This window comes from Hyaena hyaena, unplaced genomic scaffold, assembly GCF_003009895.1.
Source record: "Hyaena hyaena isolate Hyena2069 unplaced genomic scaffold, ASM300989v1 scaffold_158, whole genome shotgun sequence".
Lineage (NCBI taxonomy): Eukaryota > Metazoa > Chordata > Mammalia > Carnivora > Hyaenidae > Hyaena > Hyaena hyaena.
In genome coordinates this window covers 1,780,287-1,794,932 of record NW_024080790.1, presented here as the reverse complement: position 1 = coordinate 1,794,932, position 14,646 = coordinate 1,780,287, and the positions used below count along the sequence as shown (strand labels likewise).

The window sequence follows — 14,646 nt, the reverse complement described above, 5'->3', positions numbered from 1 at the left end:
AAAAAAAAAAAAAAAAAAAAAAAGAAATAGAACAATGGACCATAGGTGCTATAAAAAAAAAAATAAAAATAAAATGGGAAATTTTGTGTTATGTGTATTTTAGCAGTTTAAAAACACAAAGGATTAAATCCTATAGCCAATTTTCAAAGAAAAGTCCCCATTCTCTTCTACTGTATTTTAAATTTGGTAACACCTACAGCTTATCTAACACAAATAGAAGGCAAAATAAACACACAGCACATGAGCATCAGTGAAATACTTTGAGACTCACCAGAGCTAGGCCTCATTTGGCAGCTTGTGAGCACACAAATGCTTGTGGCTGTGTTTTTTTTTAATGCCAGATTTTCTAAGAAAATTTGTTTTATGCTTTGGAAAATAAAAATGCTCTTAAAAAAATAACCCTAAAAATCCAATTACCCAGTGCCCCTTTACCTACAGTTTAATAATCATTATATCAAGGAAGTCTATTTCAATGGCTCTCAGTTGTGCAAAGGTCAAAGGTTATGAAGCAAGTTTAATTTCTGTAAGAGAAAAACATTATTGTCTAAGACTTTTCATAACGAGGACTGCCCTATGGGGAATAAAGACTCAGAACCAAAGTCTACAACATTTCCTATCTTTATACTAATTTGAAGTTTACAGAGCGATTCCAAATAACATGCTTTCATCTGGACCTTACAAGCTACTCCATGAAGTAGGTTTTAATAGCACCAACCTTGAGGAGAAGAACACAGAGTTTAAGTGATTTGATAAAAATCATCAAGCTACTATGCAGGTAGTACCTAGGTCTTAAAACTTCAAGCCCATTTTTGTATTTCCCTAACCCTTAAATTTAGCTCTCCAGTCGAAGGCTTTCTTGACCCCCAGGCAGGGGAGGGAGGTTTCACTGGTTGGGACATGGGGGCCATTTCCTGTGCAGCAGCACAGTCCCAACAGCACCAGGGCCTCATCTCCTCACCCGGAACATGAAATATTACTTGACATACCTACCAGTCAGTATGCTTTTTTTTAAAAAATTTTTTTTAATGTTTTATTTATTTCTGAGAGAGAGAGAGACAGCTTGAGCAGGGGAGGGTCAGAGAGAGAGGGAGACACAGAATCTGAAACAAGCTCCAGGCTCTGAGCTGGCTGTCAGCCCAGAGCCCGACATGGGGCTTGAACCCATAAACCGTGAGATCATGACCTGAGCCAAAGTCGGATGCTCAACCGACTGAGGCACCCTGGCGCCCCCAGTCAGTATTCTTTGTAGAATCAAAGCAAATTACATGGGAGGGCATTTTATCTATCTATCTATCTATCTATCTTAAATAGCTTATTGTCAAGTTGGTTTCCATCTATCTATCTATCTATCTATCTATCTATCTATCTATCTATCTATCTTAAATAGCTTATTGTCAAGTTGGTTTCCATATAACACCCAGTGCTCGTCCCAACAAGCGCCCTCCTCCATGCCCATCACCCCCCTTCCCCTCTCCCCCATCAGCCTTCAATTTGTTCTCAGCATTCAAGAGTCTCTCATGGTTTGCCTCCCTCCCTCTCCCCAACTATTTTTCTCCTCCTTCTTCCCCATTGTCCTCCATTAAGTTCCTCCTAATCCTCCTATACGTGCAAACATATGGTAGCTGTCCTTCTCTGCCTGACTTATTTCGCTCAGCATAACATTTTAAAAGCATAAAATAAAATGTTAAGTTATTACAAGGCATATAGTTGTCAGGAGACTATGACTTCATGACTCTTATCATCAGGAAGGTAGAGTATGTATGCATGTATGCAAAACAAACAAACAGACCAGAAAGTGTGACTGGTGCCCAGGGTGGTTTGGAGGTAGCGACAAACTGGGGGCTGTAGGCAGACAGGAGGAGGGGAGACAAGCCTGCAGTTGAGGTTCCAGAGACCCTAAACTCTCAGGCCTCACCTCAGACATTTCAAGATGCTATGGAAGGATATAGGGTAACCCCGTCCATGTCCCACCTATATCCTTGGATAAAAAGGCTACAGAATTGAACCTTACAGTACATACATTAGACACAGCGGCAAGACACCATGCTCAGCCCAGATTCTGGAGGGCTCCACAATGGGCTGGAGGTGAAGAATCTGCTAAACCTAGCTATTGCTTTCACTCCAGGGTTTGGTAGCTTCCTGACACTGTGGGCTGTGCCTTCATTTATTCACCCTCCAAGAGTGGCCTGGCTGGGAGTTGGCCGAGGCACAGGTGGAAGGCTATGAAGCCAGTAGTCTGGTGTTGGGAGTTGGGGACAGAAATGGAGAGCAATGGGGCTGCCATAAGCCTTTCTGCCTCAGGTTTTACTTTGTTCGTTCATCCCATCTGCAAACATTCATTGAGTGCCAATCTCCCCGCCAGTCTTCTCAGCACTGGCAAAGCAGTGATGGATCAGACAGCAAGGTTCCTCCCTCAGGACATTGACATCCTGGTGGGGAAAGACAGATAACAGACCAATGAAAACAAACAATGTCACGGTAAGTGCTATGAAGAAAAAAGCCAGGAAGTGTGACAGAGTGCTGTGCGATCACGACAGGCCTGAGAAGACAGCATTTAAGCTGAGACTCAAATGTCAGATAATAAGAAGGAACAGATATGGAGGAAAAGCTTTCCAGGCAGAGTACTAGCACGTGCAAAGTCCCTGAGGTGGGAAACAAGCGTAGCTTGTCGGAGGAAAGACTGAAGAAAATATAATGAGCTCAGGTCAGAGGGGTAGCCAGAGAGCTAACCAGATTAGTTAGGGCCTTTTAGGTCTTGGTAAAAAGTCTGGCTCTTACTCTCAGTGATCATGGAAATTCCTGGAGCACAAAGGAGTAACATGTCTAATTTATGTTTTCAGATGAGTCTGGTCTGACAGATCATATGATATCCCTAAAATTCTCTCTTAGAATATTCCATTTTAATAGTTCTCTCATTAAAACCCAAGAGGAGTCATGGCTTAATTGGAATTAAAGTGTATACCAGTATCACGTTAGTAGGAATCCACCAGAATAAGAGAAATATGGAGGATCAGGAGACAGGAAAGATGACAATGTAGAAGGCAGGACGGCCGCCAGCTACCTATGGTGCCTCCCAGGCTTATCTTCACAACTCATCTCCACAACCGGGAGCTGATACCCTGAGCCACCTCATGTCTGTGCCCGGCTCCTCACCCCTGATCCAGAGGGCACCTGTGACAGCTGCAGAGGACAGCTACCCACCTTTGGGCCCTCATCTTCCGGCCTGTGCCAAGAAGTCTCCCTTCCAGCTTCTGTAGCCCATGGGCCATCTGGAAAGAGCAAGGCAAGAACCTGAGGGGTGTCAAAGGGAGAATGCCTCAGTAACCCCTTTTCCTTGTGTGATCCCATGATTGCCACAACAGGGAGGAAAAAGAGGTCAGTGGGCCCCTGGCTGAGTTTGCAGCCCATACCTTTCCAGCTTGCAACTGGCTTATCTAGATACTGCCCAGCATGCCTGAATGATACAACAGAGAAAAGGGCCTCTGCTGGATTCCTTCTTCCCTTTCCTTTAACTATCCTACACTGAATCATTTCTCAGAGACCTTGGGTATTTTTGACCTACATCCAGGTCCAGCAAGCTATGAAGTTACTCAATACTACTTGATTAAGGCAAGTTTTTGCTTCTCCTCAGGAGGGTCAACAAATTGCCTTAAGAAATAAAACCGGTCGTGGTACCCTTGCTGCAATCTGTCTTAGTACATAGATGATACAAACGTCACAATCATTCCAATCTTAAGTCAATTATATACCTTTATATTCTGGGAGAGAAGAACTAAGCAGATCCTACTAGTTTATAACCAAGAGAATAGGAGGAGGTAAGAAAGAGAAGAAAGAAAAACTATCAGAACAAAATGACTGCTAGATGCTTCTAAAGAGTTGGATCTATTTGCTTTTGCAAAAAGAGTGATAGAGAAGAGAAAGGGTAGCTTCTGTGTCCCACCTCATGCTCCCACCCCCACCCCCAAAAGGATGGGGAGGAGAGTAGAGAAAGAAATCACCAGCATTCATGAACCCCAAAGGGTAAGCATCCAATTATTGTTTCAAAAGCTATTTCAATCGGAACACACTAACAATTTCTTCCTTTTTTAAACTGCTCACTTAAAAATCAGATATGGTAGGCCTAAAGGGATATTTGAATTCATGCAGTCCAAATTACTTCACTGATGAAGAATCAAGCCCAGAAGGTTTTCGGATAGTTGAAGTGTTAGGAAGGGAACCTGGGTCTCCTGACTCACACTCCCTTTAATTTTTATTATGTATTTTTATATAGAAAACAAAAGCCCATTGTAGGACAACCAGTCCCAAACAGGAAATCATCATATAATCACTATTAGCATTTTCCTTTTACCATATGCTTACAGGTCTCCCTTGACATGTTATAATCGTATTGGACTAATGTTCTTTCCAATGCACCTCCCATTACCAAAAAATATACAACAGAACTATTAATAGGGCTTGGAATTCACATCCTTTTCATGGAGTATTCAAATAACTCTCAAGAAATCCTGGAACACAATAATCAAGAATCAACCTGCTTAAGCTCCGAGCAGTTGTTTACCTACCTGGTGCATCAGGTACTTGAAGAGGGATAAAAGGATCAGATACACTTAGAAGTGGGAGGCTAGAATCCACAGTCTGCCCACCCTTTCTTTTTTCGGCTGGAGTGGGTTGGAGGGGAAGAAAGGGTCAAGGAGAGAAAAAAAGAGAAAAGCAGAAAACATCAAGTAAATCTAGATGAATGTAGCATCTATTAACCCATCAGCTCTAATTGAAGAGTAAATCTAAACTCAGAGGCAGAATAAAGACAGATGAGTAGATATAATCCAGAGGAAAAGGCAAAATATATATGAGATAGATAATCCGGTCCTTGCAACACACTCAACGACGTAATGAATGATAAAACTGGTATTATATTTATACCCCTGAAATTCTACTTCTTCTATGTGTGGAAGCTTACGGTGGTCTCTCAGAATTCCTGTAGTGATTATTGACCATATTACACATTTTGGCATATAAACCACTTTGGCATATAAACAAACACTGCTTGTTTTGTAATCTAGCACATATGTATAAGTACTTCCAATGTGCCCTTTACCCTCTTGAGGTCACGGTATCACCAAATGTCTAGGCATGCTAGGCAGACAGACAGAAAGAAACAGAAATAGACTTCCTGCCTGTTGCAAGCCCTAACCTCTGGACTACATCTAACATTTACTGACATTCATTCTATATTTGGCAAACTCACAGGTTTACAGAAATCTATACACCCTATTGGATATCAGGGCTTGAAGGGATCTTAGGATTTTCTAGCACAAATTTCTCATTTTACAGAAAAGAAAAGGAAGCCCAGAAGTTAAGAGACTAGCCAGAGATCTACCAGCAGACCCAGGATCAGAACACAGGTTTGCCGGTCTCTCCTTTACCATTCTTTAACTGCATTTTAATATTCAGTTTACTCAGTAATTAAAATCTCATTTGCCAGAAACAATGAAATCTGGCCATGTGTAGCAACATGGATGGACCTTGAGGGTGTTATGCTGAGCGAAATAAGTCAGGCAGAGAAGGACAAATACCATATGTTTGCACGTATAGGAGGATTAGGAGGAACTTGACGGAGGACCAAGGGGGAGAAGAAGGGCGGAAATGGTGGGGGAAAGGGAGAGAGGCAAACCATGAGAGACTCTTGAATGCTGACAAAAACTGAGGACTGATGGATGTGGGGGGGAGGGGGGGATGGGCATGAAGGAGGGCACTTTGGGGATGAGCACTGAGTGTTATGTAGAAACTAATTTGACAATAAACTATTTGTAAAAAAAAAAAATAAATAAAATCTCATTTGCCTTCTACAGAGTGGATCTTTAAAACTACTTTTTATTTTCAAATAATTATGAAATCATAGGAAATTGCTGTACATAGTGTCCTGGGAACATTTTCAACCAGTTTCCTTCCATGATGAGATCTTTTACAACTGTAGGTCGATACTGCTGACATTGTTACAATATTCTTAATTAATTTTATAAAGTTTTTACATACGTGTGTGTGTGCAGTTCTTTGCAATTAGACCCTATGTATAGATTAGCATAAGCACCACCATAACAACGATATACAACTGTTCCATCAAACAAAAGGACCTCCTTATTTTCCTTTACAGTCACACAGTCCTTATTCCAGTCCCTACCTCTTGGAATCTGTTCTCAATCTCTATAATTTTGTCATTTTGAGGTTATTAAGTGGGTTTTTAAGTTTCTAAAGGTAGACAGGAGAAGAGGGGGATAAAATTACTACTATTAAAAATCTCTAAAAATTTTTTAAAAAAATAAGACACAATGAAATATATTAAAAAAACACAAATTATATAACTGGATATATTCATTTTTGAAAAAAGTATATATGCAGAAATAAAACTATGGACATAAATATTGTAAAATGTCAGCAATGTTCTCCTCTTAGAGTGGGATTGTGAGTTTTTATCTTGCTTCTTTGGGCTTTTAGTCATTTTCCCAAAATTACACAAATGAATGTATGTAACTTAACAGAAAAATATTTTAAATAAAGAGGCACAATGTCAAGTTCCAGATGTCTGTTGCAACATATGGACACAGTTCATCAACATTTTTGCAGCTTTTAACATAAAAATGTTTAAAATAACCCTTCTGCCATCCTCCCTGACTTATTATGAAATTTCCTGCTTATTTCCTTCCTTGGTTGATCAGATGGTTTAAAATCAGTGAACAGGCTGAGCTTGGTTAGAAAACTTGTAGAAAATGGCGCAATCCTATATTTCATACAAGTGAGGACATACTGATTTCTGGGGTTTAGATACAATTTTCTTTCTTTTGTAAAGAATGAAAGTGTCACACATACATAAAGTTTATACCACAAACAAGAAAGAAGGAAAAATAACAAATGTTCATTTTAAAAGACTGGAGAAGATGAAAAAAAAATGAAGACATTTTATAATGTTTGCAAAAGCTTAGTGTCACTGATTTATAAAGATTCTTGAGATGTGGTTATGACTATAGCTGCTGGGCTGGGCTGTTCAGGTTCAAATTTCTAACCTGTCATTCTCCAGTTGAGTGACCTTGGGCAGGTCACTTAACTTCCCATGGGCTGTTTTAAGGACCACCTGAGCTAATGCATAAAAAAGCACTTACCAGTGGGCTTATTAGCATGCAGCAAGTGCTCAGTATATGTTCACTGCTATTACTGTCGTCACTCTATTCAAATGTGTGTTTAAGGTGGGGCCTTTAAGTCCCTTAAAAAAATATGGTCATTTATAGCCTACAAAGTAAGCATAAAGGGGAAGAAGACACTACAACAAAAAAAGAAACTGTTTTTAAAAAATAGTTCATACAGACAAATAAACAGCAAAACAAACAACAAAACATGATAAGTAAGAATCATAGACACTGAAACTGGGAGCAGATAGAAAAGTTGTAGGGACCTCTGTCATTAACATTGGTAAATCCAAGCTCCTATCCTTAGGCAAAAAGTAGGTTTATATTAATTCAACAATCTGTACAGCACCAAACACTATACTAAATGCTAGGATTCAACAGCAAAGAAGACTTTCCTAGAGCTTACTTCTCCCATGATCCCCTTTCCGGGGAAACTATATCCTACCCAGTACCATAGCTGGACATTATTGTGATGCTCTATCCCAAGGACAACAGGAAATGCTTTATACATTTGGTACATTTAGTTAACTATGTGGTATATCAAACTGGAAGCACTTTAAACCAGATCAAAATATCAGTGCATATAAAAATTACACAGGCAAGAGAATAAAGCTGAAAATGAAAAGTAACACAAAGAATTTTAACTATTTAATATTAAAAAGCACATCCCCCAAATAAGTCCAATGTGTATTCCAAAATAATAACATGAGAATATTATGTGAAGACTTACAGGATACGGTTAAAACTCCAGTTTTTTTCTGACAAGGGAAACACACACCTATTAGAAAGCAATCTCAATAAACAGTTTAATCTTCAAAGGTCAGGGTGGGGTAGGCAATTAAAGAGAGGAAAAAGAGAATATGAAAATACCCGTGGAGAAGTCTTCCTGCAGATTATAATTAGCCTCTCTCCCCACTCTCACGCTGGTTGAAAATCACTGCTATCTTTGGAGAAAAACTCTAAACACTTTTATTGCATTAAAAAAAATTTTACTAGGTGTTCCTTTTAGTACTGGGAAAGCAAATCTAAGAAAAACAGGCATCTATAATAAAAAATAAATAAAAGTAAAAGAATTAGAAGACAGAAAAATGGTAGATTTTATAAATCTAAAAGCTGTCTGAAAGATACTAAAACAGCAAAATCTCTAGCTAAAGTTACCAAGAAAAAGAGAAGCACAAATACATACAATTAAAACTGATGTATACAAATATTATAAAAGGTGTAAACGCACTATCTATTTTATTTAAAAAATTTTAAATGTGTAGATGATTTTCAAGAAAGATATTACTAAATTTGCCTCATTCTATGGCAGGAAACTTGAGAGGGGAAGTTCTGGAGCCAGAGGGTTGGTGTCCCAGCTCTGCCACATCCTAGCTCTGTGACTCTGGAAAAGAGACTAGACTGTGCTCAGTTACTTCAATTGTGACTAATGTGGAGACGGTGTTGAGGGTCAGAAGAGATAATAGGGTCATTAAGAGGGTCAGGTGAGATGATACTTGTGCAGGACAAACAACAAGCTGGGGAAGATGTTTACAACAGAAGACATATGAAAAACTTTTACAAATTAATAAGAACAAAATGAACACAATCCCCCCCCCCCCCCAAAAAAAAGGTAAAGGACATGAACAATGATATATCCCAGAAAAAATAAAAATGGCCAGTAGACCCTGCCCTCTGTTTACAGCCTCTGAACTGTGCTGGGTGAGGAAATGGTGGGAAAATTATTCTCATTCACTGTTGATCAAAATAAAATCTATATAGCATTCTCAGAGGCCAATTTAGAAGCAGGTAACAAAGCCTTAAAAGACATATATCTTCTGATTTAATAAAATCACAAGTTATCTTAAAGAAACTGTAAAGGATATTATGTAATGACAACCAAAGTTCCAATAAGAAATGTACATACGAGGTTAGAAAAACTAACACACCTAAAGAAAGCAGGAAGAAAGAACATAGAAGGTTAAAATCAGAAATTAATCAGTATAATTAAAACAATTTCAGAAGTATATCAAATTCCATTTGTACAAAGAATATATATATATATATACTTAAAACCTCACACCCGCTGCTGAGGAAATTGTAATAGTAAAACACTGAAAGCAAATTAATGTTTAAAAAAGAGGTCACTTGGTTAGATGCCTTAGGACAAATGCATATGAAGCAAATTAATGCTTTTCAAAATTTATCTTTTAGGAACTTCTTTAATGATATGGGAAATGTGCCAGATTTAGGGAGAAAATCTGGTTTTAAAATAGGACTACAAAGATGTACATTAGAGTATTAAGCTGAGACTGAAAATTGTGTGCAAAATTGTGGTCATGTATTTTAGTGAGGGAGAAGATCTAAAACTTTCATTAGATTCACTAAGATATCCATGACCCTACAAAGGTCAAATGTCACTAATAGGCACCAAAATGGTATCCCTGTGCTGTTTCTTAGTGGTGAGATTATGGTCATTTTAACTTTTTTCCTATGCTTTTCTATAAATATTACTTTTATATAATAAATATGTATCATTTTTTAATTTTAAGAAATGTTAACTGAAGTATAGTTTAGTATGTATAATTTTTGTTAATAAAGGAGAAAATTAATTTTTTGCTATTGCTTCTTTAATACCAAAAAAGGTCTAATTTTTAAAAAAAGGTATTCCTCTCCCCATAAACACACACATGCAAAAAAACACCCCTCAGTAGAGTCTTGGATAAAGGACAGGACATCTAATTCTTAGAATTCTTCAAGTCATTCCACAGAACCTAAACAATTACAAGAGATTAACAGAGTGATGTTCTTTAATTTAAAAATGTTTGCTTAAAGTATATATGTGAGCCAGGGAGAACAAATCCTGTATAATACTGACACATCATCCTGTCATTTTAATTCAAAGTGATTCCAGTCATTTCTTTATTCCTATTGTTTATATTGGAAATCTTCTGAATAAAAGGAACTATAAGTTAACACCAAGATTTGGGGCTCATTGGTGTGCCACAGCTTTCTGTGAAGGAAACAAGAGTGAACCCTGTGTTTCAGGCATTTGTTATACTAACCGGTTCCAGCAGAAAATGCGGGAGTGGCAAAGGCATCACCTTGAGTTGGTTGAAAGCCTGGGATCAAACTCTCGGCTGAGCCTCCAAGCTTCTCAGGATGTTTGCCTGGAGGGACAAAGCACCACTCAGTTCATTCCAGCAGAATCCCATGATGTGCACACACATGCGGGAGATGAAGGGCACCTTCTCAACTGACTTCTAGACTTCCTTTTACTATATTATGGCAACACCTCGGCTATTCAAAGGTCTCTGTCTAGTCATTGCAATAACTGAGACAACAGTGAGAAAAGGAAGTTTTAAGAACCAATGACAGCACATCAGTTTTGCAAGGCAAAAAGAGTTCTGGAGATTGGGTACATGACTGTGTGTATGTAACTAACACTACTGAAATGTACGCTTAACAGTGGTTAAGAAGCTAATGTTTATGTCATGTATATTTATCACAATTAAAAATTTTTTTCAAATAAATAAGTAAAAAGCAACAAAAGAGATGGCTGGAGCGAAAGCCCTAAAGCTTAAGCACAGTACTCAGAGCAGGATGCCTCCAGTCCTTACTCAGAATTCATTTGTTTTTATGTAACTCTAATGAGTTTGCCAATCTCTTTTCTGCAGTGGAAACAGTTCAGGAGTGCACAGGAGAAGGGGGTGTAGGGGAAATGGCAGGACTGAGACGTGACAAGGGACAGGCTCAGTGGTAGCAATTTAATGTGACAGAAGAGAGACAGGAATTATTAAAAGTAGACATAAGAATTTTACAACTTAGGAGTCTCTCTTTTTTTTAACATTCATTTATTTTTGAGAGAGAGAGAGAAAGACAGCATGAGTGAGGGAGGGGCAGAGAGAGAGGGAGACACAGAATCTGAAGGTTCCAGGCTTTGAGCTGTCAGCACAGAGCCTGACGCCGGGCTCAAACCCACGAATCACCAGATCACGACCTGAGCCAAAGTTGGATGGTTAACTGACTAAGCCACCCAGGCAGCCTTAAACTTGGGAGTCTCTTAATCAAGTGCAAAAATACTAGAATTTTCAATAGCCCACGAAGGTATTCTAGAACAATACTGGCATACATAACAATGTGTCTGTTATTCTAGAACAATAACTGGCATACAAAACAATGAAATAATTTGACAATGAGTTAGTTAGTTGTCGGTTAGAGTTAAATCCTATAGGGGTGTCTGGATGGCTCAGTTGGTTAAGTGTCCGACTTTGGCTCAGGTCATGATCTCATGGTTCGTGGGTTCAAGCCCCACATCAGGCTCTGTGCTGACAGCTACCTCAGAGCCTGGAGCCTGCTTCAGATTCTGTATCTCCCCCTCTCTCTGACCCTCCCCTGCTCATGCTGTCTCTCTCTCTCTCAGAAATAAATACATTAAAAAGAAATTTAAAAAAAGAGTTAAATCTTATACCCTGTCTTTGGTTTAAAATGATAAGAAGGGACACTTGGGTGGCTCAGTTCATTAAGTATCCTTCTTCAGCTCAGGCCATGATCTCACTGTTCTTGAGTTTGAGCCCCACATCAGGCTGTCTGCTGTCAGTGCAGAGTCCACCTCGGATCCCCCTCTCTCTGCCTGTCTTCTGCTTGTGCGTGCATTCGTGTGCACGCTCTCTCTCAACTCAAAAATAAATAAATAAGCTATAAAAAAAAATAAAAGGACAAGAAAGTAATACAAATTTTTAAAAGATATCTATAAAGTAATAGTTAAAGCTAAAACGTCTGGTCAAAATTCGTATCATTCACTTGGCTCTGATCACTCCTTTACCCTGTGCTCTTGTCTAATGCTGAGGTACTCTTTTTGAAGAATTTTCCCAGTGTGCTGTTGTTTTCCAAAGTGCATGTGCATGCCTCTGTGTGTGTCCTGCCTTCCAAAATAGACTGTGAGGGTGGAAATGGTACCTTCTATTTATTTGATTGCCTTTTCACAGTGAGAATTCTGATCATAGTCCAAGAGTCAATGTTCATGTGAGGGCACACTGTCCTGGGTAAGCACAAACAACTTTCTGAGACAAGAAACACACTCAGGAGAAGAAAACCATCATGCTCATCTAAGGAGTGACCATGCCTGACACTATCATCCTGATCTCTGCTACCAAATATTTCCTAAGAGAGACCCACTCTCTTTGCCACTGCCTGCAGCGAGCCAGGAGTTCCTCAGGATGCAAAGACGTTAGTGCTCTGGTAAACATTCCAATCTGTGCCCATGCTTCGAAATCAAGCCGTTGAGGGAAAGAAAGAGCCAACCTTACATTTTCACAGGCATGCCCCTCTGGAGTTAGGGTTTAAGAATCACAGAAAGATACCAATTGCTCACCTTCCCCCAGCTTGGCAAAGTCCTTGTTCAGCAGTTCTTCAGCTGTGAGTTTGGAGAAATTGTCGTCATCGAAGGGATTCCATGTAGAACCTTCAGAAGCATTATAAACGTTTTGCTGGGAGGTCCGAGGAGAGCCTGACGGAGTGGTGGTTGCAGACCTAGGTAGGTTCCCACCCCCACGAAATGAAAAAGTTGAAAAAGGGTCAATCTACTTCCTCTGTTTTGAGATCAAATTGTTTTCTAAGTCAAACCATTATTATCAAGTGCTGTCCCCGGCAATTGCAGTTTCCACAGGTCCTTTTCTCACTGTGTGAAATAAATGGCTCCTTTTCCTTCGTGATCATTTATCTCCCACTACTTTCATCTCTGGCTTAGATTTTTGGTCGCATCTGCAATCCTTTCAGTCCAGAATCCCAAAGCAAACTGTCCTTAGGCTTGTGCCTCCTGTGGCACCCACACCCACTGAAACACCCACAATAACTGACCCCAGAGGGGCCAGGACTGGCCTCTTTTCAGGCTGCCTCCCATCTGTCAGGATCTAGTCCACACAGAATGAAGGGCCACCGTGAGTCTGAGTCATCACCATCACAGTTAGAAAGAAAGAAAGACAGTTATCACTATCTTGTGGTATCATTACCTCATTTTCTTCTGAAGTCTCCCTTGAGACTTTGCATTTAATTAATGACTTAAAGATTTTTCACATTAGAGTACATGACTCCAGGAAAGCTGAGGGCTGAAACTGAATTTACCTAGCAAGCACTCATTGCTGTCTACTTTATTTCAGGCACAAAGCCAGTCACTGGATTTACAAAGGTTAAGACATGGTCTTTGTCTTGGAGGAATTGGCACGCTACATCAGCTGGATATACAAATAAATAATGATAATACAATATGATACAATCTCACAAAAGGTTCAGACAAACTTATATATGACACCAAGGAATCAAAGAAAAGGTAACCTCTGACATGGATCTTGATGAATAAATAGGCATTCCCTAGGCAGATAGGGAGGGTAGTGGCAGTCTGGAGAGAGGGCATAGGATGAACAAAGATGATGGAGAATGACAAGTCCACCAATGTGATACACAGCTTTTGGTCTGTAGCCAATGAGGTTGAGATATTATCACACAGGCAATGGGGAGCCAAATGAGGGATTTTCAGCATGGAGAGATTTGGTCAGACTACGAGTTTAAAAAAATACCCCATGGAACATGGAATGGGTGAGGGAATAGAAACAGTAAAGCAAGTGTGAAATTATTTCTTAAGATCAGTGTGGTCTATGTACTACAGGCAAATTCAGTTTTTTAATAAACACAGACACCTACCCTTACATGTGCATCTATACCCATCTGCACACAGATACAAAGAATTACACAGCCCTGGTCCATAGCAGCTCTGGCCCACAGCAGTAAGAAAGATAAAGAGGAAGCACCGCATACTTGGACTTATTGAGGCTGGCCTCAGCTGCAGCTGCCTGGAGCAGCTGGGTTGATTTGCTGGCAGGGACCCCGAAGACTGCACTGTGGGTTACGTCACTGAGAATCCGCCTGTGCCCAGCACGTTGGGTCTTGGGGGATGATGGAGGAGTGAGAGATCCGAGTTTCTGTCCCTGGACGGCAGGAGGTGGGGTTGTTTGAACCTTTGGCTGTTGTCTTACTGGGGCTTGAATCTGCTAGGAAGAAAAATGACAAGTGTCCCACCCCCAAAAAAAGGTGGGGGGGGATGAAAAAAAATAAACAGATAAGCATAATAAAAAAATGCCACATGAGAGCTCCATGCAATTTAAATGGCTGAATTTACCAATAACAATCAGAAAGAAAGAAACCCGGTTTTTTACAATCTGAGCTTTAATTCTGGGACTGATGCCAACATGTTATTTATCTGATGCTTATATGTAAATCTCAGTCCTTCATCAGCAATGGTACCCAGACTAATCATATACAATACAGTCCAGAGCATAAGACTACAGAAGCTATTTCTAACTCCGAAAATCGAGAATGTATCCTACAGGACAACTTCCAGCTCCCAAGGTCACACAGGCACTCACTCAGAATGCCTCCAAAGAGCATGCATGCTTTAAGCAATTGACCACCACGGACAGAAGCCAATGACAGC

General features: G+C 39.8%; 1 protein-coding gene across 6 annotated transcripts in view; it reads right to left on the bottom strand.

The window, feature by feature from the left end:
- AAK1 (AP2 associated kinase 1) overlaps positions 1-14,646 on the bottom strand; it is a 164,531-nt gene that overhangs the window by 25,538 nt on the left and 124,347 nt on the right. For 3 of the 6 annotated variants that reach the window (XM_039239530.1, XM_039239532.1, XM_039239535.1), the window contains exons 14-17: positions 13,971-14,200; positions 12,532-12,689; positions 10,223-10,327; positions 4,563-4,658 (exon numbers count right to left, since the gene is read on the bottom strand). In XM_039239530.1, the coding sequence (XP_039095461.1) occupies positions 4,563-4,658; positions 10,223-10,327; positions 12,532-12,689; positions 13,971-14,200 (589 nt within the window). Of the gene's footprint in view, positions 1-4,562; positions 4,659-10,222; positions 10,328-12,531; positions 12,690-13,970; positions 14,204-14,646 lie in introns of all 6 variants that reach the window. The other 3 variants (XM_039239531.1, XM_039239533.1, XM_039239534.1) reach the window with 2 other exon arrangements.